Source organism: Vidua chalybeata, chromosome 1 (assembly GCF_026979565.1).
Source record: "Vidua chalybeata isolate OUT-0048 chromosome 1, bVidCha1 merged haplotype, whole genome shotgun sequence".
Classification (NCBI taxonomy): domain Eukaryota; kingdom Metazoa; phylum Chordata; class Aves; order Passeriformes; family Viduidae; genus Vidua; species Vidua chalybeata.
Window position 1 is genome coordinate 151,325,961 of NC_071530.1, and position 24,903 is coordinate 151,350,863.

The following is a 24,903-nucleotide window of genomic DNA, read 5'->3' on the forward strand; positions in this document are numbered from 1 at the left end:
TCCATAATTCTCATCCTCCAGAAGGGGAGGAACAGAGTGAAAATAGGGATGGGACACAAGAGTTCCAGGCTCTATCTGCGACCAAACTGGCACAGTTGCATCTCCTAGCCCAAAGTCCAGCTGGGCAGTCTCCAGGTTGCCCACCCAAGGTGTCCACGGTGCTGTTTGGCTTGTCCATCATGGCAAAGAAACCTCGTGCCCCTCCATGCAACCAACAGACATTAAAATGCTACCAAAAAAAAAAGTCTTCTGGGGCTCAAGAAATTATTGAAAACCGCTCAGGGCACATAGTGGGATTCTCTGGGTTGTCCTGTGCAGGGCCAGGAGTTAGACTCAAGGATCCTTGTGGGTTCCTTCCAGCTGAGGATATTCTGTGATTCTATGAACCCACCAACAAACCCAGGGTAGGGATTGCCAGATTTTGGATGTGAACTTGTGTCTCCTTGTCGTAAGAAAGCAGGGAGAAAATTAGAAATGGCTTGTTTTGGTTCATTAGCTCTGCCTGGGGATCTCTGTGGTGGGGAACAGCCTCCACTAACGAGTGAGGGGAGGGGGAGAGACACAAGCAGGGCATTTTTTCCCCCATATTCTGCCTGCAGCACATTCACCAAAGTGGCACCTGAGTGCCTTGCCAGTATTCATGAGTCTCCTCACGTCTCCTGGCTGTATTTACTGTGCATGACTTATTGAACACAATCCAGGCCATGGGAATGTAAGAGGAATTCAAAGACCCATTTGTTCTGTGGCACAGTCACTTCTGTTCCTCTCAGTCCTCCTGGGCATAGTTGGGGACCGGAGAATTACCCAGTTAAGTGCAATAAAATCAAAGCCATGTCAGCTATTACTCGCTATTAAAGCTTTATGCAATGTGCAGGAAGGAAGCGAGCAAGGCTCCTGTTCTTTCCTTTTCTACTTGTATGAAATTCCTTGACTAGTTCTAGTGAAAATCGCAAGGAAATCAGGTCACAAGGAGGCAAAAGGCCTCTTATGCAGGAGGAAGTTCCCACTTGCTCCCCAGTAAACAGGGAGTTATTTTCCATCCCGCTTGGTGTGGCATGGTTTCAGCTGCATCACCAAACCTCAAGCTCAACCACACCTCAAGCTCAACCACACCTCAAGCTCTCTGAGCTGGAAACAGCAGAACAGGGGGATATTCAGAAGCTAAAAAAATCTCATCCTCAGGGAGTTCAGGATCTCATCAGGGGACAAGTGGCAGCACAAGGTCTCTACAACTTCCTGGAGGAAGGTTGTAGCCAGGTGAGGCCTGGTCTCTTCTCCCAGGTAACAGGCTCCAGAAATGGCCTCAAGTTGTGCCAGGGAAGGCTTAGATTGTACATTAGGAAAAATTCAATCACTGAAAGGATTATCAAGCATTGGAACAGGCTGCAGAGGTGGAGTCACCATCCCTGTGAACTGTTCAAAAAACCTGTGCATGTGGTCCTTGAAGACAAGGTTTAGTGGTGAACTTTGAAGTGCCGAGTTATGGATTCCATGATCTTGGAGGTCTTTTACAGCCACAGTGATTCTGTGATCCCGGGGTAAGGTCATGTGAACCTTTGAAACCTTCTCCCATGCACAGATGGGACCTTCCAGATCATCTCGTTCTACTCCCCTGCCATGGGCAGGGACACCTTCCACTATCCAAGACTGCTCCAAGACCTGTCCAAGCCCTTGGACATTTCCAGGGATCCAGGGGTAGCCACAGCTCCTCTGGGCAACCTGTGCCAGGGCCTCACCACCCTCACAAGGAAGAATTCCTTCCCATTATCCAAACTAAACCTACTCTACACCGGTTTGAAGCCATTCTCCCTTGTCCTGTCACTCCAGGCCCTTGTTAATAATCTGTTTTTCTTGTCATCCCCTTTAGCTGCTGGAAGGCCACAATTAGGTCACCCCAAAGCTTCTCTTCTCCAGGTTGAACAATCCCTCCTCTCCCAATATTTCCTCACCGCAGAGCTGCTCCATTTCTCTGATCATCTTGGTGCCTCCTCTGGACTCTCTCCAGCAGCTCCACGTCCTTCCTGTGCTGGGATCCAGAGCTGGATGCAGCTCTGCAGGTGGGGTCTCACCTGAACGGGGCAGAGGGACAGATTCCTCCCCTTCAGCTGCTGCCCACCTTGCTTTGGATGAACCCAGGACACTTTTGGATTTCTGGGGTTGGAGCACACATGGTTGGGTCATGTCCAATCTCTCATCCACCACCCCCCAAGTCCACAGGGCTGCTCCATCCCCAGCCTGGACTGATCCTGGGGTTTGCCCCAGCTAAGGTGCAGCACCAGCACTTGTTCTCGTTAAACCACACAACATTCCCACTTTTCCAGCTTGTCCTGCTCCCTCTGGATGGCTTTGTCCTTCAGGTGTGTCACTGCACCCTCAGCTTGGTGTCATCAACAAATTTGCTGAGAATGCCCTTGATCCCTCTGTCGTCCTGTCTGTCCCAACATTTTATATAAAACCCTACAACTTCTTCCCAAGTACACTTTAAAATTAAATAAAAATTAACTTTCAACTGGAATAAATTGTTATGAACAAAACATTTCCACTTTCAGCCTTTTTTTTTTTTAAGAATGCAGCTATCCCTGAGCAGTTAAGGAAACTTTTCTCTGAGGAGGGAAGAGCTTTTCAAGGCCCTTTTATATAACTGAGGAGTCCATTGTTGTCCTACCTCGTGCTGAACCTTCCTCACAATGAAGTTAATTATAAACATATGAACTGTTATAAATAAATCTATAATGCTCTGTATTTTTTTCTAAATCTGTGTATATGTTCCTTACATTATATCCTGGATAAAGCTGGAGTGGTGGCGTAATACATATAATGGGATGAGTTAAATGTCAGCACAGAGTGGGCGAATCTGGTGTTATTCCAAACATTTTCTCAGGGGAGAACATTTCAAGAATTCACTGATGAATAAAGGCAAAGAGTTTCAAACAATGTTTTCTCCTCTTTAGAAACTTCTGTTCCCAAAAACTTTGGATGTTGGAAAGGAAATTCACAGGTAACCTCCACTTGCCAAATCCACTTCTGCCAAGGAATTGCCATTTTTTGAGGTGGTTTTCACAGTCTTTTCTGGAGGTTTCCTGGTGGTATTCCATGTCTGCTCTTGCCAATAAGTGTTTCTGAAGAATATTCCTGTTGAATAAGCCTTAATTTTTTTTTTAGTTCTGTGTCAGAGTAACATCACTGATTCCAACAAGAGTTTCAAGGACCTCAAAAGAGAGAAAACCTACAGCAAATCAACCCAGGAATGACAATTTTAAATATTCAGTCTTTACAATCTTTGAGGATTTTTGCCCAAATTTTACTATCTTCATTTGTCAGACTTTTTTTTTGTTCCTTCTGCAGTTTTGGAAGGTGACTTTGTGTTTTTTTGGCTCTTTCTAAGTCACGAAGACATTTTCAAGAAGAAGAGGAACTTTTTTTTGGCACAACTTGTGGGATTAAGGGAGGTGAGAGTGTGGCCTCAGCTCAAACAACCCTTTCACCAAGAGACATCGCCTCCTTCTGCTCCTGGCAGCACAGAGATCAAACTGTGCCGTGACACTCAGGAAAGAGCAGGAAGAAAAGGTCAAGGAGGCTAATTTGTAATTAAAGAGATGCAATTAAAGGGATGAGTCATTCCGCAAGTGAGCTGTGAACCTCAGCTCATCTCTTATCTCCATCACACACTGGTGGCTGCTGGGAGTAGCAGGGTGGTGATTGGATTTGTTTGAATGTTAAACATCTGTCAGGGAATGCTGGAAAAAAAAACCCAGCCCCTTTAGATTTCAGAAGCAAAAAGAGACTTCACATATAGTCCCTGCAGACCAGTTCCACCTCTACACCTTCTTACTTCCCTGTATAATCCCTTATTCATGTCACATTTCTTCTGGAAGTCACAAAAAAAAAAAAAAAAAAAAAAAAAAAAAAAAAAAAAAAAAAAGGAGTTTTACTGACAAGGATGCAACTGGGGAGGTGGGAGAGGTGCACTGGAAGGTTCTTCATGCAGAAAGGGAATTCTTGTAAAGAGGAGAAAGTAAAAAGCAACAGTGTGGACTTGGGAGGAAGATGACAAGCCCTGGGACATCCAGCCTTCCTGATGGAATTACCATGGAATGGTTTAGGTTGGAAGGGACCTTCAAGGTCACCTGGTTCCAAGTTCTCTGCACCTTCCACTTGACCAGGTTCCTCCAAGCCCTGTCCAACCTGGCCTTGGACACTTCCAGGGATGAGGCAGCTTCTTTGGGGAACCTCACCACCCTCACTGGGAAGAATTTTTTCCTAATATCCAATCTAAACCTACTCCCTTTGAGCTGACAGCCACTCCCCCCTGTCCAGTCACTCCATGCCCTCTCCAGCTTCCAAGGAGACCATTGGCTGATGATTCCATCAAGGAGAGTAAATCCTGGAACTCAGGTGTCATCTTTCCCCTCTCTTGAAGCCCATTCCAAAAGAGAAGTTTCCTGGCTGTCCTATCACCCCTTGGGCTGCTTTCCCTAAGACCTAGAGCTCGGGAAGAACAAAGGCAGATCCCTGTGACTGAGCAAGTTCTCCAGAGTTAAAACCATCCAACAAAAATTTTGCCTGGCTCATTTAATTAGAAAAGAGATACTTTCAGTAATGGCAATACTATGGCTATATATAAACATATAGAAATGTCTGTGAAAGGAAGCAGCTCTCATTCCTAATTAACTGCTGGCTCTCCTGGCTGGGCTCCAGCTTCCACTGACAGATGGTGATGAGCCACTCTCCTCTACCCTCCTTTTATTAATGAACTATCCAGGAGAAAATTCTTCCTCCGTGAGATCCAGAACTGCCTGGAGCCCATGGCCAGCCCTTCCTTGGTTTTCATTAAGTCAGGAATATCTGAACTCTGGCTCGTTAGTGCCCACATTGCTGAAGGCCTCTGGTGCAATTAAGTCTTCAAATGGCAGCAGATTTCTCTGTAAAAGCTCAATCAGGACTGGCTCGTGATGGAAGATCACAAAAAGTGGGATAAAAGGACAGCAGCAAAGCCAGGTCTCCAGGGAGAATCTCACAGCTCCACCCTAAGCTCCCTGTGTAGAGGAGAAGAAGAAAGTTCTTTCTCCCTCTATTGTCTTTTTATCTCAAAATACTGGTGCTGGCATGGAAATGCTCCCTGACTCATTTCCAGGGGAAGTCCTGCCTGAAATACCTTGAAGATGAGGAAGGCAGACATTGCCCTGGGATAACAGGGACAAGTTATTCCCAAAAAAAACCTTTTAGATAAGTTTGGAAGGGTTGGAGAGGCACATTTGGACCATGAAGTGAAGCACTGAGCCCATGCTAGTCGGAGCAACCCTAGAACTGGAACCAGCGTGGCTCTGCCTCTTATCTCCTCCAGAGATGTTTGAGGGAACAATTATCACCTCCAGAACAACAACTTATCCTGATGTTTAATGTTTTCCTGCTCACAGCATGGTTGGATCTGCCCTCCAGCCTGGAATTGGATGATCCCTCAAGTCTCTTCCAACACAAACCTTTCCATAATTCCATGTTCTCGTGCGCCCAGAAGGAAGCTACAGCAGGATTTGTTGTGCAGGCGATGATGGTCACACAAGGAGATGAGGGCAGAGTCCTGAATGTGGCGGAGTGAATTTTGATTTGAACAACAAAGATAAAAACAAGCCTCAAGTTCAGGTCCTCATCCCCAGCCCAGGAACGTTCAACCACACCACATCACTGTGAGTGTGCCACTCCAAAGAGCTGAATTAGGGAACAACATTCCTGCTGCAGCTCCTGATATCCCCTGTCAGCCCCTCCTTTCCCCTTCCCTTTCTCCCATGACGGTGACAGTGCTGCAGTCACTGTGAGAACCCCCAGGATCCATGGATTGAGCTTCCAGACCCTCAGTTTTATTCTTGGCTTTGCCATTGACAGTGGGGTGACCTTAGGCAAGTTTTTGCTGCTCTGATCCTCAATGTCCCAACGAATTTAAGGGGACTATTAACACTGAATTTGTTTTTCTTGTGTCTCTGTGTCCCACAGGGTAATGACCTTATCATTTACCAGCCTGCTCCTTCCTCAAGTGCAAGATGTCTTTCCCCTCAAATTATGTCCCCAATTAACACCACAAAGATAACTCGAAGCAGTTTTGCTCTCATCTCTCCTTGTGTTCAAGCCTCCTGCTTCCATTTCACACCCGATTTGGGGGTTCTGTGCCTGAGAGCTCAGTGCTGTTTTCCAGCTGCATCTGGTGGTTCCATAAACAATATTCCTTCCCTTTGTGAGCTAAAATCCCGAAAATGCTCTGGGACAAGTTATTGAGGAATTCTAAATCAGACCACCTATGATTTCATGACCCTGAACAGCTGACCCATAGTTAATATTCCTATCAGGAAATTTTTCAGATGGATTGCTTCAGGAGCTGAGGTCACAAAGAGTGAGAGGATCCAAACCCACATAACTTATTTCTTTAGCTTTATTTCTCCTTTTCTCTCTACTTATCCTGGCTCTGTTAAAGGTATTCCAGAATGGTTCCCAGATATATGTCTCCAGTGGCCCTATTTTCCACTTTTTATTTGCTCTCTCAATTTTTCTCCAGTGGGTTTGGGATGATCCCCATCATGTATTTCATTCAAATTCCAGGAGAATTCAATAATTGCACTTTTAATTGGCTTATCAAATGTGATCTTACTGTACAACGCCATCTAGTCCATGGCTTTTGTATATTTGGGAATTCCCAAAATATTTTATCTTAAGATGAAACAGAGTTGTTGTTTGATCAGACATGAGGCAGCTATTGAGCAGGATGAGTTTTCCACCTGTCCATTCTTAGAGGTTGAACAATTAACATAAAAGAGCAAAAGCCAAAGCACAAATAATGGTGAAAAACCCACCTAGATAATTTCCAAATATTCCCGTTTTTACACTTTTTGATAGAAACATCACGGAAGGGTTTGGGTTGGGAGAACTTAAAGATCATCCAGTTCCAATCCCTGCCATGGGCAGGGACACCTTCCACTATCCCAGATTGCTTCAAGCCCTGTCCATCCTGGCTTTGGACACTTCCAGAGATGGGACATCCAAAATTTCTCTGGGAAATCTGTTCCAGGACCTCACCACCCTCACAGGGAAGAATTCCTTCCTAATATCCAATCCAGAGCTACTCTCAGTTTTAAGTCAATTTCAAACACTTCTATTGAGCATCTTAATTTTCAGGAGCACTGGCAGGAACAGCTCTGCTGAAATATTCGTAGGGGAACACTTTCCCACAAAGGAATTGCCTGGATTTACCCTGGAGATTCCCTAGGATGAGTTTTGCTTATCCAGCCCACAAGAAGCAGCAGGCTGGCATTTTCCAACCCGCTCCAGTATCACTCCACATGGCTACACTCAAAGCCCAGTCTCTCTTCTCTCCAGGAGGGAGTTCCCGGATTTTTTCCATGTTGATTCCATTGGGGGAAAATGAAATTATTCATAAAATCATGGAATTCTTAAGGTTGGAAAAGACTTCTGAAATCATCAAGCCCAACTATCAGCCCACCATGATGTTAACCTTAAATGCTACATCCATGTTTTTTGAACATTCCCAGGGCTGGTGATGGGATGAATTTCACAGTGTTTGTGAAAATTTGCTTTCCAGCTCTCCTCCCCTCTTGGACACCACGCATTTCCCATGTGACCTCTGCAAGTGCATCACAAATATTGCCCTGGACTGGCAATAATTGGAATGCAAAGGGAGGGAGAGAGGTTAAATCCGTGCAAAAGGAAAGGGAGAAGGTGGAAACTCCCTTACATTTAGTGCAAAAATCATAGAACCAACAACCATTAAGGTTGGAAAAGACCTCTGAGGTCATCGAGTCCACCTCAGGGTCCCAGCTCCTACCCAGCTCCTGTCCCTTGTGTTTCCTTGGACTTCCTCCATGGTGAGATCCCTGCTGCTCCTGCTGACTGCATGAAAATAAAATCAGAGGCCGTGTAACCCGGAAAGCGCTTTCCAAATGTTTTTCTGTCCTGTTGGAGGGTGAGAAAGCTCCCACCCCGTGGGAGCAATCACTGTGTGCATTCAGAAAAGCCTGTGCTGAGAACTGCAATCCCCCAAAGAGATCCCAAGGGAAAACAGGATCTGTGGGAGCACAATCAGCCACTGCAAAGTGCCTTTTCCTGCAAGACTCAGGCAGTTCCTATCAATTCCTTGTGTGAAATCAGTGCGGGGGAAAACTCGGGGACAGGATTTCCCTGCAGTGCCTTTGCAGGAGGATCTTGGCCTCCTGGTGGGTCACAGGACTCATCCCTTTGGGACAAAGATGCTCCTTCAGGCTGTCCTGCCCCAGCAGGGATGTCCTGGCACACGATCCATGGGGTCCTGCAGGACCTTCCCAATCTTTCCCACCATCATCCACATGCTCTGCATCCCAAGTCCCTGTGGTCTCTCAACCAGATCCAAAAGCAACTTGATTTTCCAGCTCCATCAGCTCCTCTGCATGAACCAGGGGTGAGGAACAGCTCAGGAGTTTCTCTGCCATCTGAGAAGACACATTATTTGCCCTGAAGTCAGTGATTTTACATCTCTCAGGGCAGGCACAGGGGATCTGTGCGCTGCATTCGTTGTCTGTTAATTTCGTGAACCCTAAAACTGAGATGGGAAATAAAATCATGCTCATTTTATATAAATGTATCCATATATGAGGCAAAATTACACCACCATGGTCCAGATGACCTCCAGTGGTCCTTTCCAACCTCACCCATTCCATGACTCTGTGATCAGCCCCCATGTCTCTGGGTCTTGGATCATTCACCCTTAATTAATACCTGCTTTAATTAATACCTTCTGCCTGAAAACACAGCACTGGCTCCTACCTCCAAAGCCAAAATGTTTCTGGCTTACACTGATGATTATGGGGGGATGTTCCCAGCTCCAGCTTTAAAAGCCACTTGGGGACTGCAAGAAAAGCAACGCAAATCATCTGGGACAAGTTCTGGACCAAAATTCCCGACAGAGCCTGAACTGCGTCTGCTCCATATCCTTCCAACAGCAGGCATTCCCTTAAGTAAAATCCCCGAAGAGTCCTGGTGAAGAAAAGTGACCTGGGAACTCAGGATAAAGTGGGAGAAATTCAAGCTATTTTTTCCTCTTTGAGCCACACTCTAATTCTCTCATTCTGACCCAAAGGGGATCCATTCTTGAGGCATTTAAGAGCAGTGGGAATCAGAACTGTTCCAGCCATTCCCACATGCTTCAGGAGATCACAGAAAACCTCCAGTCCAGATCTTCAGACCTTTTCACCCACAGGAGTTAAGATAAATATTTTATAGGTTTTAGGCTGATCTTTTTACACAGGGATTTAAGGAATATTTGCCACAAAAAATGCAAGCAAAATTTTCAGTGAAACTTAATCCTCCCTGGCCTTCTCCAGGAGAAAAGCAGACAATAAAAAATCCTGGCTGGAGAGACATCCACAAACATTAGTTACCCGAAAAATAATTCAAACTTTATTGGGTTTTGTAACTTTCTTCTAGATATTTTGGCAAATTTGCTGCTTTCCAGACATGGAAAATTTCCACCTGAACAGCACACACAGCTAACTAAACCTGGCTTGAGAAAAATGCTGGTGACAAGTGAAAAATGCCACATGCTTTGCCAGAAGTAATAATTAAATCCATGGATGCAACCAAGATGAGCCTGGCTGAGAAGGAAAAAAAATAAAATAAAATCGGTGGCTGGGGAAAAATAGAGACAGAATTTCAAAAAGGCTGAACCTTCAAACATACCCTTGATCTGATCCTGATCCTTCCATGAGATCACATTAATGAGCTGTTTCTTGGCCAGGACAAAAGGTCTAAAACAGAAGGAAAACCAGTGGAGGAGCTGTTCCACTTCTTTCTGCTCCACCGTGATGTGGAAAAGAAAAAAGACCCCCAAAACTTTGGGTTTTCTTAAACTTATCAAGGCTTTCCAACAACTCAATTCGGAAGATCATTGAAATAAAGAACAGGCATCTTTCACTTAAGCATGAACGTCCAGGGGAGAGAAAGGGAAATTTTCCATAGTTCTGAGTGTCTCCATTGGCAATTCCCACCTCTGAGGTGCTGCACGGAGCAGCTGTTCCTCAGCAGGTGGAATCTCCAGGACCTTCAGGAATCACAAGTCTCTGGTTGCTCTGGAATGGGGGAGGCTTCAGAATGGACACAAAAGGAAAAAAAACTGCCCATTTGTGGGTAGCTTTGGGCACCACGGTAACATAAAAAGGACATACAGGATATAATATAAAAATGATATAAAGATATTACAAATCATTCCAAAGGAGGGACACGAAGGTGGTGACGGGTCTGGAGGGGAAGGCTGATGAGGAGAGGTTGGGGTTCCTTGGTTTGTTCAGCCTGGGGAAGATTCTGAGGGGGGATCTCCTCGGGATCTGGAGCTTCCACATGAGGGGAAGGGCAGGCACTGATCTCTTCTGCCTGGTGACAGTGACAGAGCCAGAGGGAATGGCCTCAAGTTGTGTCAGTGGAACCCTGATCGCTGAGGACTTCAGATTTTCTGTGCTGAAAGGCACTGACCCCCGGGAGAACTCTGCATTTGACCTGAGGCCGTGGAGAAGGCTTCCAAAATTGAATGACAGAACTGGGATTATGGGTGTGGAGTTTGAGTAGAAATGTGTAATATCACAGGGTGGAAAACTTAGAGTTTAAGGTTTTAGAACAGCAATATACACAAAGCAAGATGGAGGTTTTAGGGAGGAGGCCTGTCCTTCTTCTTCACCTTCTTCTCCATGGGTTTGGGTGGGTTTGTGTAATTGTATAGAAAAGTCCACATTTCGGGCCACGGGTGTTTGGTTATTGGGTTAAAAGTAAAAATAATTTAGGTGTCATTTCTTAATTGGACAGTTTATCCTTAAAAGGCCTTGTAGAGAGAGGGATAGGTCTCAATTTTTTAGTTTGTTAGAGAGAAGCGCTGTAGAACTCAGGGTTTCTGAGACTCCAACATAAATAAGAACTAATGAACATCTGAGTCCAAACAAGAAATACTGTCTCATGCATTTAATCCCGACCCTGGCAAAAAGAAGACAAGACACCACAGGGAGATTTAGGCAGGATTTTAGGAAAAGGTTCTTCCCCCAGAGGGTGGTTGGGCACTGGAAAGGCCTCCCCAGGGAATGGTCATGGCCCCAAGCCTGACAGAGCTCAAGGGGTGTTCGCACAACGTTGTCAGGCACAGGGTGGGATTTTTTGGACATCTCCTGGAGGTGGAGACTGACCTGGAGCTCACCTGGACAGAGTTTGGGCAAGGCCATGTGCTCCTAAAGGAAGAGGGATAAAAGAAAATTCCTTGTCATCCGTGGAAGTGTTCCAGGACAGGTTGGATGGAGCTCGGAGCAACCTGGGAGAGTGGAAGGTGTCCCTGCCCATGGCAGAGGGTTGGAACAAGATGATCTAAGGTCCCTTCCACCTAAAGCAGTCTCTGATTCCCTGAAAAAAAAAAAAAAAAAAAAAAAAAAAAAAAAAAAAACCCAAATCAAAATAAACCCCACTAGGGATAAAATATAATAAATAAATGAATATATAAACCAGAAGTAAAGACTTATAATCCTGGAAAAGGAGGTTTGAAGAATCATATTAATTAAAAAAAAAAAAATCTATGAATCCAAGTCCCTTTCTTAATTTCTTGCTGGAAATAAGTGAATTTACCTCTTGTTTGCATTTCTTCCACACAAAAGAAGGAAAGCAAAGGCTTCCTGAGCCTTTATGATTAATTGAATGCAGTTAGAGCAGGCAAGGTATTTACAAGTTGTGCTTAATAGAAAGGTTTATCAAAGGCAGGGTAATTGCCAGACAGTTTGGGGGCCTGAAAGCAGAGTGTGATTAAAAAAAAAAAAAAAAAAAAGTAGAAAAACAAGTAGAGGAGGAAATAAAAGAGAATTCACAAGGAAATATGTAAAAGCAAGCAGTCTGCAAGCTGAACTGGTGCCTCGGCTCTCTTTACACAGAGCAAAAAGCAAATTATGACAGGGCAGGACGGCCAAGGAAAACAAGAAATACCTGGATTAGTAGGAATAAATAACTGCAATAAAAGGTCAGGAAGTGCAGAGGACGTCCCTGTCCATTGTTCAAGGGGGTGTTTCATCAGGTGCAGGTGAGATCATGGAATAATAAAACAGTTTGGGTTGGAAGGAACCTTAAAAACCATCTCATCCCAACCCCTGCTGTGGGCAGGGATCTCTCCACTGGACCAGGTTGCTCCAAGCCCCACCCAGCCTGTCCTTGAGCACTTCCAGGGGTGGAAATTTGATGAAATCTTTTATTTTCCCTGTGAAACCTCTAAGGAGCAGTGTCGGAAGCGGCTTATGACCCAGATGGACACTTTGATCCAACTGGGAATGGATGTTCTCCCCTTCCCGAGCAGCAGGAGCCCCGCAGCTTTCCCAGGTAGCTCTCTCCAAAGTCTAATCAGTCTGACTGCTAAAAATAACTGCAGCTTATCCACGCTCAAATCATTCCAGTAATTAATAGAAAATTAATTCAAGGCAGGCGGCGATGCCCCTGAGAGCAAACGACCTTGCTTTGTTCAAGGAAGACAAATTAGCCAAGGTCCATCCAATGTGAGCCATCAAAATGGGAAGAACAGGATGTTCCCAACCTCCTGACTGCTTTTGTCCACACAGGATTTGTGGATGACAAGGGAGGAACAGCTCCCACTACCATCCCTACTATTCCCTGGCTAGCAATTATATCATCCTTGATATTTTGTTGGGATCCTTGACATTTATTATGATTTCTTTTCTATTTATTTCCTTTTTTTTTTTTCTTCACCTCTGGATGCTGTTCCTACAGTTCCATAAGTCTTTAGCTGGTCTATGGAAATATGGTTAATGCAGCTCCAGCCCTGTCCATCCCTCTGTCCGTCCACCTGTCTGCCCATGGATCTGACTGGGCATCACCCTGCCCAGATTCAAGCAAATTAAATGAGGAGAAAGCTCTCAAAGCTCCAGAAATAATATCATGCTTTGTGAAAATTGGTCAAAAAGAGGAGAAACCTCAAAAGGAAGGGTCCCACAAAAGATCCTCAGGCACTCCTAGAAGCAGCAGAGAGGTGGACAGCAGAAAAATCCATCCCCTGATGATGCCTTTTGCTCAGCAAAAGAGGAAGGAATCCTGGGAAGGAGCCCAAAGGCAGGGAAAAAAAAAAAAAAAAAAAAAAAAAAAAAAAAGAGATAACTGGGAGTTAAGAGGATTGAGGGGACAAGCAAATTGGAAATTCAGCTTAATTGATTCAGAAAATTTTGGGTTGAGGGAGACAATTCTCTCCCTCTACTCTGCTCTGGTGAGATCCCACCTGGAATTCTGCATCCAGCTCTGGGGTCCAGCAGCAGAAGGATGTGGAGATGCTGGAGCAGATCCAGAGGAGGCCATGGAGATGCTCCAAGGGATGGAGCCCCTCTGCTCTGGAGCCAGAGAGAGATGAGCTGGGAATGTCCAGCCTGGAGAAGGGAAGGCTATAGGGAGAGCTCAGAGCCCCTTCCAGTGCCTGAAGGGGCTCCAGAAGAGCTGGAGAGGGACTTGGGACAAGGGATGGAGGGACAGGATAAAAGGGAATGGCTTCAAACTGCCAGAGGGCAGGGTTAGATGGGATTTTGGGAAGGCATTCTTGGCTGTGAGGGTGGGGAGGCCCTGGAATGGAATTCCCAGAGAAGCTGTGGCTGCCTCTGGATCCCTGGAAGTGTCCAGGGCCAGCTTGTATGGGGTTTGGAACAACCTGGGATAGTGGAAGGTGTCCCTGTCCATGGCAGAGGTTGGAATGAGATGATCTCTAAGGTCTCTTCCAACCCAAACCCTTCCATGATTCAATGAAAATTGCACCCCTTTGGCTGTGCCCAGGCTGCAGAGACTGTAAATCCATCTCCTCCACTTCCCTCCTATCAGGTCTGTTTAGTCCCAGGCACATTCCTGGCCATCCTTTGGCATCCCACTTTTTGCTGGAGAGACTGACAAGGCAGCTGTTAATTCCGTGTTCACTGCTGGCTGTGCTATCAATTCCACAACCTCTGGGCTCGGGATCTGTGGCACCTTGGAAAAGGTCACGGCCGAGCAGGAAGTGCAATTTGTAAAGGTCAGGCAGGGGAAGGGATCCTTGACTCCTGCCTGGGCAGCCGAGAGGGGTGATTTCATTCCAGCATCGAAATCAAAAGTGGAACTGCTGGGAGCATCTTTGAATCACGCAATAGGATTTTGGTTTTCCTTTTATGCTTCCATTTGTTGTTAAGAATCTGACAAAACACAGCCATCTGCAAGATGGTGCCTATTTAGTAGCCAAACTCCTGTAAATCAGTAAAGATTTAGCCCAAAAATGGAGCTGGGAATCCAATTTGTTTAATCAAATTCAGGTTTGGCTTCAGGACACGTTGGGCAATGCCCCAAGCTCTTCTGTCCAGGCTTCCCCTGGGCATATAATGGAATCTTGGAATGTTTTGGATTGGAAGGGATCTTAAAGCTCATCTCATTCCAACCCTCCTGCCATGGGCATCTTCCACTATCTCAGGCTGATCCAAGCCCCATCCAACCTGGTCCTGGACATTTCCAGGGATGGGGAAACCACATCTTCTCTGGGCAAACTGTGCCAGGGCCTCCCCACCCTCAGAGGGAAGAATTCCTTCCCAATATTCCATCTAAACCTGCCCTTTATCGGGGGAGCCTTGAAGCCATTCCCCCTTGCACTTTCAAATTAGCAAATTCCTAACAACTTCAAGCAATTGAGGGCTGATTTTTTCCAATCGATTTTCCAGCTAAAGAGTTAAACCAGGAGGAAATGACAGATATTAATCAGAATTCCTATTATCTCTCCTGGTTTGTGCAACTCATCTTCTGCTGTCCTAAGCATCAGAGCATTTGATAAAGCAGTCAGGGTGGGGAGGAATCAACTTTTTTAATGAAATAGTTTTTGTAAGAAATTGCTAATTCATCAAAATCAAATTGCTTCAAGCCACCGCATCTCTCCGGCCCAATTAGTTTGTAATTAGTTAACACCAAGTGGAACAGTTGTAAGCAGAGGGACAAAGACAAGTGCTATCAGAATTCCTGCCTCTGTAAACAGAGGAGCATCTGCTCCAGGGAAAGGAAACCTGACTTTAAAGGATTGATCTCCTGCATCTTCATTGCATGTCCCGAGTGGAGACTCACTGGTTTAGATGGATCTTGCTCTCCACACCTGGGTTTGATCCCAAAATCCATCCTGGACTTCAAATAACTTTGTTGCCTCCGCAGAGAACTTCTTTGTCCACAGAATCCTATTTTCCAACACTTTGTCAAAAACTTCAAAATCAAGCCACAGATAAAGCCCTGACAAGAATGATCCCTCAAGAAGGCATTTTCCCAATGCATAAATCCATGACGTGAGCTCCTTCTGTGTGGAAAATTTTTCCTAGAACCTTGTTCATATTGGGAAAGCACCATCACTTCTGGGGACTGACCACAAACTAAGGACAGGATGGACAAAAAAAGAGATTTTAAGACCTTTGCATGAGGGGGAGACAACTCAGGAGGACTTCAAGGATGCCATGAGGTTAAGCAGGGAAAAAATTAGAAGGACCAAAGCCCTCCTGAATTGGGGATGGATCTCTTCTCCCAAGGAAACAGGACAAGAGGAAACAGCCTCAAGTTATCAGGGAAGGTTTAGATTGGGTATTAGGAAAAATTTCTTCACCAGGAGGGAACAGGCTGCCCAGGAAGTGCCCATCCCTGGAGGGATTTAAAGGACGTGTGGTTTTGGCACCTGGGGACATGGGTTTGTTTTGGGAATGGCTGGACTCAAAGATCTCAGAGGTCTTCTCCAACCTGAAGGACTCCACGAATCTCTGGGAAAGGAGACACCAAGAGGACATGGATTGAGTGCAGCTGTGGCCACATGAGGAGCAATGGTCCCTGCTGCTCTTGTCTGGCCCCAAAACCACCCAGGGCTGGACAGGACTTGGAGCAACCCGGTCTGGTAGAAGGTATCCCGGCCCATGGCAGGCGTTGGAAGTGGATCATCTGGAACGTTCCTTCCACCTAAAATTTTTCTGTGATTCTCTGTTTCCTCCTGCAGCAGCTGGACTGGAAATCTCAGGTTCTTCCCCATCCATATTCTGTGGTTTCTTTTTTTAATTTTCCTGATGGAAGGAAAAGTTCATAGACTAGGAAGCAGCAAGGGTGGTTGAGGGTCCTGGTTTGAGATCTGTTGTGTGATCCCAGGAAATTCACTTTTCCTGCCTGTATTTCTGATATTTTGCCACATTTGTACACAGGAAGATGCAGTGCCTGGTAAGGGAAAAGTCAGACAGTTTGTAATTAGAGCAGAACAAGCACAGAACCTCTTTGTGGTCCCAGCCGAGGCTGCTCTACCCACCCTTCACCCCAGCTCCAAAGCCGGGTGCAGGAAAATGCTTTCCTTTCTCCCTGCAAACAACACTGGGATCACCAGCAGGAGCTGGCAGGGATCCCACACTCCGAGTCTTTTGTGAGCAGAAGAGCTCAGCAATTAGCAAAACATAACCAAAAAAAAAAAAAAAACAAACAAAAAAAAAAAAACCAAAAAAAAAAAAAAAAGAAAAAAAAAAAAGAGAGAGAGTTAAATGCATTTTGATGCTCTGAAGTTGCTGAGATTTTTAAATAAACAATCTGGGGCTGCTCCCACACGCTGGGAGATGTTTGGGCTCCAACCATGTGGCAACAGCACCATCGTATGGGAATCTCCAATCCCTGCAGCCCTTGGAATTTTCTCCATTGGCTCCTGGCTCCACAGACAAGATCAGCACCGTGGTGGGATTTATTTTCAGCCGTGCATTGATTTCATGGCTGTCAGCAGAAATGTGTGGGATGCGAAGGTGAACTTTTTCTCCAGGGCTGGTCAGGCTGGCTCCGGAAATCGGAAATCCCGAACTGGAATCGCTGGATGTTTCACTCATGTGCCCAGACCCTTGGAGAAACACTCAAGGTCAAACAGACTCCTTGCTGGTTAAACTTTCATATTGCACCCTGGTTGTACCTGTGTGCACATACAGATCCCAAAAACTTCACTTGGGATGCAGGAATTCCAAGCTCTGTATGGTGGTGGAGGAAAAAGAGGCACAGAGAAAGGAAGGCTCGAGCCAAAGGTCCGTGAGAAGCTCAGTGACAGAAACCCAAACACCTTCCTGCATCCTCTCAATGTCCTGCTCTTAATGGCAGCTCCAGTCTCCATTGCTGGGCTCTGAAATTCCAGCAGGAATCCCAGCCTTGCATCCACGTGCTCTGAAGCTGAACAGCAAACCTGGATATAAATCCTTGGAGTGGGAGGTGCACCATGACATGGAACGGTGTTAAATATCTACAGATGCGGGAGCTGTTAAATATCTACAGATGTGGGAGCTGGAGGCTCTCTCTGCTGGCAGCCAAGGGCACCTCTGGAGCAGCTGGAATCATTTTTCCTGCTGCTGGATCAGCATCATTCATGTCCATCCCAGGACAGAGGAAAGTGGAAAACAGCCGGGAAATGGAGAAGGCTGAGACAGAGAACATCCTGTGTGTTTTCCATAGAATCATGGAATGGTTTTGGGTGGGAAAAGACCTTCAAGGTCATCTTGTCCAACCCCGTGCCATGGACAGGGACGCCTTCCACCAGACCAGGTTGCTTCTGTTGTCCTGTTGTGGCCTTGGGCAGTTCCAGAGATGGAGCCACAGCTTCTCTGGGCAGCCTGTGCCACGGCCTCACCACCCTCAAAAGAAGAATTCCTTCCCAGTATCCAATCTAAACCTACTCTTTCATCCATCCATCCATCCATCCATCCATCCATCCATCCATCCATCCATCCATCTCCGGGAACATCTCTACATCTCCTCCTTTGAAATCTTTCCCCTTACCAATCCATCCGTTATCCTGCCTATCCAGTTCCACGCCTCATTTGGGATCCACGCTTCCCACCTCGCAGAAAAGTCTATAATGGGATTTGCCTCACTCCCAGCTGGTGACTTAATCTCATTTATTCCCCAGCCATTCTGATTTGGGACAGCTGAATATTCCTGAGGCTGTGTTCCCAGCAACAGCCATTAGAAATTCCCACTTGGATGCCTAGAACTGGTCATTAAAACCCTTTCTCTAACATCCCACAGCCTCACAGCCTGGGTAGATTTGCACACAGCCCTTCAGGCAGCATGAGCTCTCTCTTAACACCATCCACGAGTGGGAAAGGCAATAAAATTCCCATTTTAACCACACACAGGGACTGCAGAACATCCTGGAAAGGAGTTACAGGCACGACCATGCTGAGAAAACTCCGTGCTCAGAGACGCTGTGGCTGCCCCTTCCCTGGAAGTGTCCAAGGCCAGGCTGGGCAGGGCTTAGACCTGGCTTAGACCCCATGGCAGGGATGTGGAACGAGATCCTCTTGAAGACCCTTCCAACCCAAATAATTCCATGATCCTGTGATTTTAAGATCTCTGTCATCATACAACTCCCCTACAGATGACCAGGAAATTGGAGAAATTTCCTTTTGATGTCTCTCTGTCCAGATTTTCCCGGAATCCTCTCACCTTTTTTCCCTCAAATTTCCAGCTCACGGCTGCTCCTCGATGTGATCCATGACACCGTGGTCTGTACCATGATCCATCACCATTTTCCCAGCCTGACACCAGGCAAGAACAAATAATCCAGGATAGAGCTAAAAATCCACTCCAGTTTCCCCCTTCCCGAACAGAGATCTCCAGACCTGTCTCTAACAAGAATCTGCAGTGACAGCAAAAAAAAAGTATTTAAAAAACCCAAATTCCAAGGGATTTGCAGGCATCATGAGATTTCCAGAACAAATTGATGATCTGTTCCAGGCAGGCAGATATGAATTGGGAATTTTATAACCTCAGGAAAAGAAAACAACACCTCGTACACCCAGTCCTATGGGTAACAGTGTGTTAATGCACGTGGAATTATAACAGGGTACGTTTGCCATCTTCAGGAGTTGGGCAGGAATTGCACTTTAGTTTCCCAAAAAAAAACCCAGTGAGAATCAACAATTTATGTAAGAATACAGGAATTCCTAGGATCTCACACAGCCTCAGGCAAGCAGGACTGGCGGATGGAGAAGCTCTCAGTGGTTGAGCTTTTCTGGCTGACGATAGAAAAAGAATAAAAAAAACAATGGTACTGGGAAAGATGGAAAGAGTTTTTCTTCCTTATCAATGCATTTTTTAAGAAATATTTAATTGCAGGCCTTGGTGGATTTGATAGGGAGTGTTTTTTTTCCTCTTGGCCCTGTTCTTCCTTACCACAAAAGGCCAAACCCTACAGGGACAGTCCTAAGGGATTAAAAAAGAAAAATAACCTTCAATACCTCTGAATGAGGAAGTCCAGAGCCTGAAAAAAAATATTGAGGTTTTTTAATCCATAAAACTTGGCTATAAATGATATGGCCTGTAAAAATATGATGAGGCAGAAGCCAACAGACACAGAAAAAAAGTTGTTGGGGTGGTTTTTTAGGTATTTTTTACACAGAAGAGTGCAAGTTGAAGTGGTTAAGATGTCCATGGAGGAATTAGGATTTGTCAAATCATCTCCTGCAACAGATTCCCCTCTGGCATAGGTCAGGGCAGGAGTTTTACTCTCTACCCTTCATCCCACAGCCACTGATGAATGATCCACTTGCACACCTTTTGGAAAAGTTCCTGAGAGCTAAACTGCATGGGAATAAATCCCTGAAGGAGAGAAATGCACAGCACTAATCCCAAGAACCCGGGGGGGGGGGGGAATTTAAAAGGCCCTGATTTCTTTTGCCCTGGCATGTCCTGAGAAGTGGCGAGGAATGGGAGAGGACTCTGCTCAACCCACGAGAGCAAACATTCGCACTCGAGGCTGGAATGTGGCTGAACTCACCCTGTCTGTGATGGGAGAAGTGGCATTTTATGGACAAGCCTGGGTTGTTGACATTGCATCTGCTCTAAGCCAAGTGTCCAAACTTGCACCCAGCCTATGCCAGACAAGAGCACACAAAGAGAGCCAAGCCACAGATGAAACATCTCAAAGCACCAAATAAATCCAGCACAAAGCCCCTTGGGCTTCAAACATCAAAAAATAAGAGTTGGCCACTGCTTTTTAACAGAAAATAAATGCAAATGAGGGCGAATGAACTCCTCAATACCTGGAAATGCCAATGCACTTTTAATTTGCCCACATATCTCCCTACCACATACCTTGTTATCACGAGTATCACTCACACAGGCAGATAAATACCCAGAGCTGTTGATTCAAAGAACATTTTGTCCTCAGTTTAAACACAATGACTCCACTCAGGGTGGCACTGGGGGTGGAGAGCCTCGTTCACAGGGTGCCACTGCAGCCTCAGTGGCCCTGAAGAAATGCATAAGGCCGGCCTTGTTCGGAAGAATTTGGGGCTTTTTCCACTCCTGTGAGCACTTTGCCCAAGGGTAGGAGGGAAGGCGGGGGGTGGAGGGGAGCCCAGAGGGTGGCAGGGAAAGAGGAGAGGCACGAAACACAAATATCCCAACACGCAAAGCAACCCCTCCCTTGGTGATGCCAGCAGCTCCCTCAGGTGCCTTCTCAGGGATGACCTTGTGGGCACGCCCGGCATCCCAGGATATATAACCTGCCCCAGGAGGAAACAACCCAGAGAGGCAGCCCCAAGACAGGTTATTCCAAGATGAAGGCTTTCCTTGTGCTCCTGCTGGGAGCGCTCCTGTGCGTGGACCCAGGTAAGACCCCAAAAAGGATCCGCCCCGCATCCCTCCCTGCAGATTTTCAGCCTGGAAGGAGGATTCGTGGTGGGGTTTGGCAATGAGGGAAGAGATGTCGGCACCTTGTCATCCCAAGGTATTTCCCTTGGGATAGGTGTTGAGTGGGAAAAATGCACATCCCACCTGCGGATGGTGGGATTCGAAGGCTGGGGACAGAAGCTTCCAGGAAAGATAAATCCTGAATTAATCAAAATTCAAATTTTTTTTCAGCCAGACCATGCAGTTAAAGGGGAAGGGGAGGGACTAAATGGGGTGGGAGGATTATTTTCCTTCTTCCCAGGCTATCAAAATTGCAACATTTATGCAAAGTTTTTTATCAACATTTTTTTCCTGACTCTTCCTTTCAAAAGCGGACCCTGACGCTGCCCAGATCTCCAGAATTTTAGTAGGACAGTAAAAATGACTATGCCATGATGTGTTACTTTATATACTGAGTGGGTGGGGTTTAGACAATGTCAGGTTTTTATAGCCCCACTGAGAAGGAAAAAAAATGGGTTTAAAGCAGCTTTTCTCTATTACCGGAGAAGGGAAGAATCAAATGTGAGCAGTTTCTCAATCAGCAGAGGATGCTTAAGGAATAAGCTGTGAAGTGCCTTGCACAGCCCTCAGATCTTTCTCTCTGCCAGCTTCCATCAGAACACTCAAAATTTGGCTTGTATTGCTTTAAAAGACAGATCAGTGTGAGAACAGTGCAGCACTCAGACAAATTGGGGGTTGGCTCCTCACCTCTGTGACTGCATCAGTCATTTTCACCAGAGAGGTTTGGACAGAGGGAGACCAAGTGCCTCAAATTAATTCCTTCAATCACTAATTTCCAAGCAGGCCCAGGCCTTTTCAGTGTCCTAAAAGAATATTTTCAGGCATTAGGGGTATTGAGTTGGGGGATTCGTGGTGCAAGTTTGGTGGTCATGGAGCTCAAGGAAATACATACATATATATATATATATGCATTTATTAACTGGCACTTGCAAGGCTCCAGTGACACCCTGGGGCACAAGTAAGGTAATTACAAGGTAATTACACCACGATCTTGCTCCTCCAGGGATAATTTTTCACCAGGGCTGGATGTTTGGGAGCTGCCAGGTTTTTCCTGCCTTTGCTGGACGCACAGAGCAGCGCAGCAGGTGTGGCCAGCACTGATTTCCATCCCCTGTGGAGTGGCATTTCCATGAGGGATGGTCAGAGAGGGGTGAAAGCCTATTTGCACTTTGATCTCTAGGAAAGGGCGAGTCAAAAGTTAAGGACTGAGGCAAGGGGCTGGAAGAGGCTTTGCAAATTCCTGCTTCATCCCTCACTCAAGGGCAGGTCAGATGGGGCTTGGAGAAACCTGGTCTGGAGGGATGTGTCCCTGATGAAATGATCCTTCTAACCCAAACCAGTCCATGATCCTCTTCAAGCCCAGCTCTCCATCTTCTCTCTTTTTGCTCCCTCACTGCACTGACTACATCCAAAATATCTTCAGCGCCTGCCAAACCTGACTCCCACCTCAACCAGGTATATTATTATCCACAAAAAAAAAAAAAATTCCCAAAGCAGTGGAGAGAAGATCCCTAGGAGTGGTCCTGTTGCCCAGTGCAAGAACTTGGTTGAATTCTCTGATGCTCTGGAGAGCTTTGGATAGATTTTGAAGCTACATGAGAGGTGTAGAATTGCTCCCCACCTGCAGGGCTGGGTCCAGTTCTGGGGTCCAGCATCAGAAGGACGTGGAGCTGCTGGAGCAAGTCCAGAGGAGACCATGGATGTCTCCATGGGGGTCTCCATGCTCCAAGGGCTGGAGCTTCTCTCCTCTGATTTTGGGAGAGCTGGGGGTGTTCACCCTGGAAAAGAGAAAACGCTGGGGAGACCTCAGAGCCCCTTTCAGTGCCTAAAGAGGCTCCAGGAGAGTTGGGGATAAATTTTTAGGAGGTCCTGTTGGGATAGGATGAAAGGTAACTTTTTAAAACTAAAAGAGGGTGGATGGATTTAGGTTAACTATAATTAAGACATATTTTTATTTAAAAATAGATCAGGCTGCCCAGGGAAGCTGTGGCTGCCCCATCCCTGGAAGCATCCAAGTCCAGGTTGGATGGGGCTTGGAGCAACCTGGTCAACTGGAAGTTGTCCCTTCCCACGGCAAAGTGATGGAACTTGCTGATTTTAAAGTCCCTTCCAACCCAAGCCATTCCATTATTCCCTGATTTCTCTCCTAACCCCTCTTGGTCTCTTGCAGGTTCATCTTTGCAGTGCTACAGCTGCACATCCCAGCTCAGCAACGCCAAGTGCGAGACAAAGAAGACATGCGGCGCTAACGACGTGTGCAAGACAGACGTGATCCGTAAGGAAAAGCAGGGGTGGGAAATGTCTTAGTTGGGATGTTGGAGCCAAACCTCTTCCCAGCCTCAGGTGTCCCACCCAGGCTCACCCAGTCTGGATACACCAGGTGGTTTGGGCCAGCAAACCTCAGTGTGCAAATGTCATTCACCTGTGCAAAATTAGGCTTATTTCTCTTCCACAGCACCAAAAATTATTTGCTCGCAAGGGCAATAGTTAATTTTTTGCACTATTTGCAAACATGAATCAGAATGGGAGGGGCTGAGCCTGGTCCAAGCTGGTTGTGAAGTTAGGAGGTGCTGATTTGAGGTGAAATCAATGAAAATGACAAAGTTTCATCTCTGTGTCTGTGGCAAAACTTGGAAAACTAGGATTTTATTCTCCTGTTCTAGATCTGCTTTGCCCTGTCCAGATCTGTGCCGACAGCTGAGTTGCTCTTAGACCTGGGGCACAAAACCCATCAGTGCCACATGTAAGCTCCTCTCTGTCAGGAAGTAGATGGGATACCTCCAGTAGGAATTATCTCGGTTGGGAATGTGCAAACCCATGACATTCACATGCAGGAGAGCCAAGATGTTGTAGAACTCTTTGTTATTTACTGCACGTGGCAAATTTTTGGTGCCCAGAATGGATTTTAGATCTCCTGGAGGAGAAGGGGCCAAATCTCCTGGAAGTCAAAATCTGATGGTAACCAGCGCTTGCCAAAAATGGCCAAAAGGATGGGCTGTGCCTCTCAGAAACAAATCAAACAGTAACTGTGCCATCTGAAATGGGAATAGCTGCGTTTCCATAATTTCCCAGGTGTTGAAAGGCTCCGTGCAACAAAGATGTTCGGGATTGGGCTTCACATGAGAGAGGGCAGGCTTAGATGGGATATTAAGAAGAAATTCCTTGCTTTGAGGGTGGTGAGGCCCAAAGAAGCTGTGGCTGCCCCATCCCTGGAATTGTCCAAGGCTGGACAGGGCTTGGAACAGCCTGGCCTAGTGGAAGGTGTCCCTGCCCACGAGATGATCTTGAACATCCCTTCCAACCCAAACCATTCTGTGATTCCGATTTTTGTCCCACAGAACGAGCGTCCCCATTATTCAGTTCCACAAGTCTTGGCTTCCACTGAATCCTTGTAATAATGGTCCTGCTTTCCTCCCAGGGGTTGTGGGGCTCTTCAGCATCATCAGCAAGGGATGTGACTCCTCGTGTGAACCATCCTACCAGGACTTCAACGTGGGCAACAGGAACATCACCTGCTGCAGCAGTGAGCTCTGCAACGTCAACGCCGCGGGCAGTGTGAGGTCCAGCTTTGGGCTGGCCGGAGGGATCGCGGCCGGAGTGCTCTGGACCGTCGTCAACAACAAATTTTGAGGAGCAAAGATGCCTCCCATGACCACAGAAAGTCTTGGAGCACCCCTCTAATAACAGGAATTGTAACCAGGAGCAGTGGGGTGTGTTGGGCACCCAGCACCCTGGGAGCTGATGGCAGCTCTTTGCCATATGATGGCTTCTGCTTTAATCTCATTGCAAAGCTCCAGTGCTACCAGATAAGGAAATGTGTGTTCATGTTATCTGCAAAACACCCAAAATAAAGTTATTTCTCCACCAACTGTGTCTATCATTCAGTCATCTATTTCTGCCCACAGCAGAGCTGCTGGGTGGGTGTTTTATGTCCAGCCCAGGACATTGCTGTGCAATGTGACCTGAAGTCCCTTTTATGACCAGGTTACCTCCCCAGAGGATGAGGGAAAGGCTGCAGATGTATCTCCCTGGAGCTCTGGGAAGCCTGTGATGCTGCTTCCCATGATGTTCTTCTGGAAAAACTGGCAGCCCAGGGCTTGGGAATGTGCACTCTTGGCTGGGTTTAAAACTGGCTGGATTCCAGGCACAGAGTGGTGGGGAATGGTGCCA

General features: G+C 46.4%; 1 protein-coding gene across 1 annotated transcript; it reads left to right on the plus strand.

Annotated features, from left to right (window-relative positions):
* Nucleotides 1–20,456: 20,456 nt before the first annotated feature.
* LOC128791333 (prostate stem cell antigen-like) lies at nt 20,457–24,601 on the plus strand. The gene is made up of 3 exons (XM_053948914.1): nt 20,457–20,652; nt 22,904–23,008; nt 24,152–24,601. The coding sequence occupies exons 1-3, from the start codon at nt 20,601–20,603 to the stop codon at nt 24,361–24,363; spliced, it is 369 nt and encodes a 122-aa protein (XP_053804889.1). The 5' UTR covers nt 20,457–20,600; the 3' UTR covers nt 24,364–24,601.
* Nucleotides 24,602–24,903: the final 302 nt, after the last annotated feature.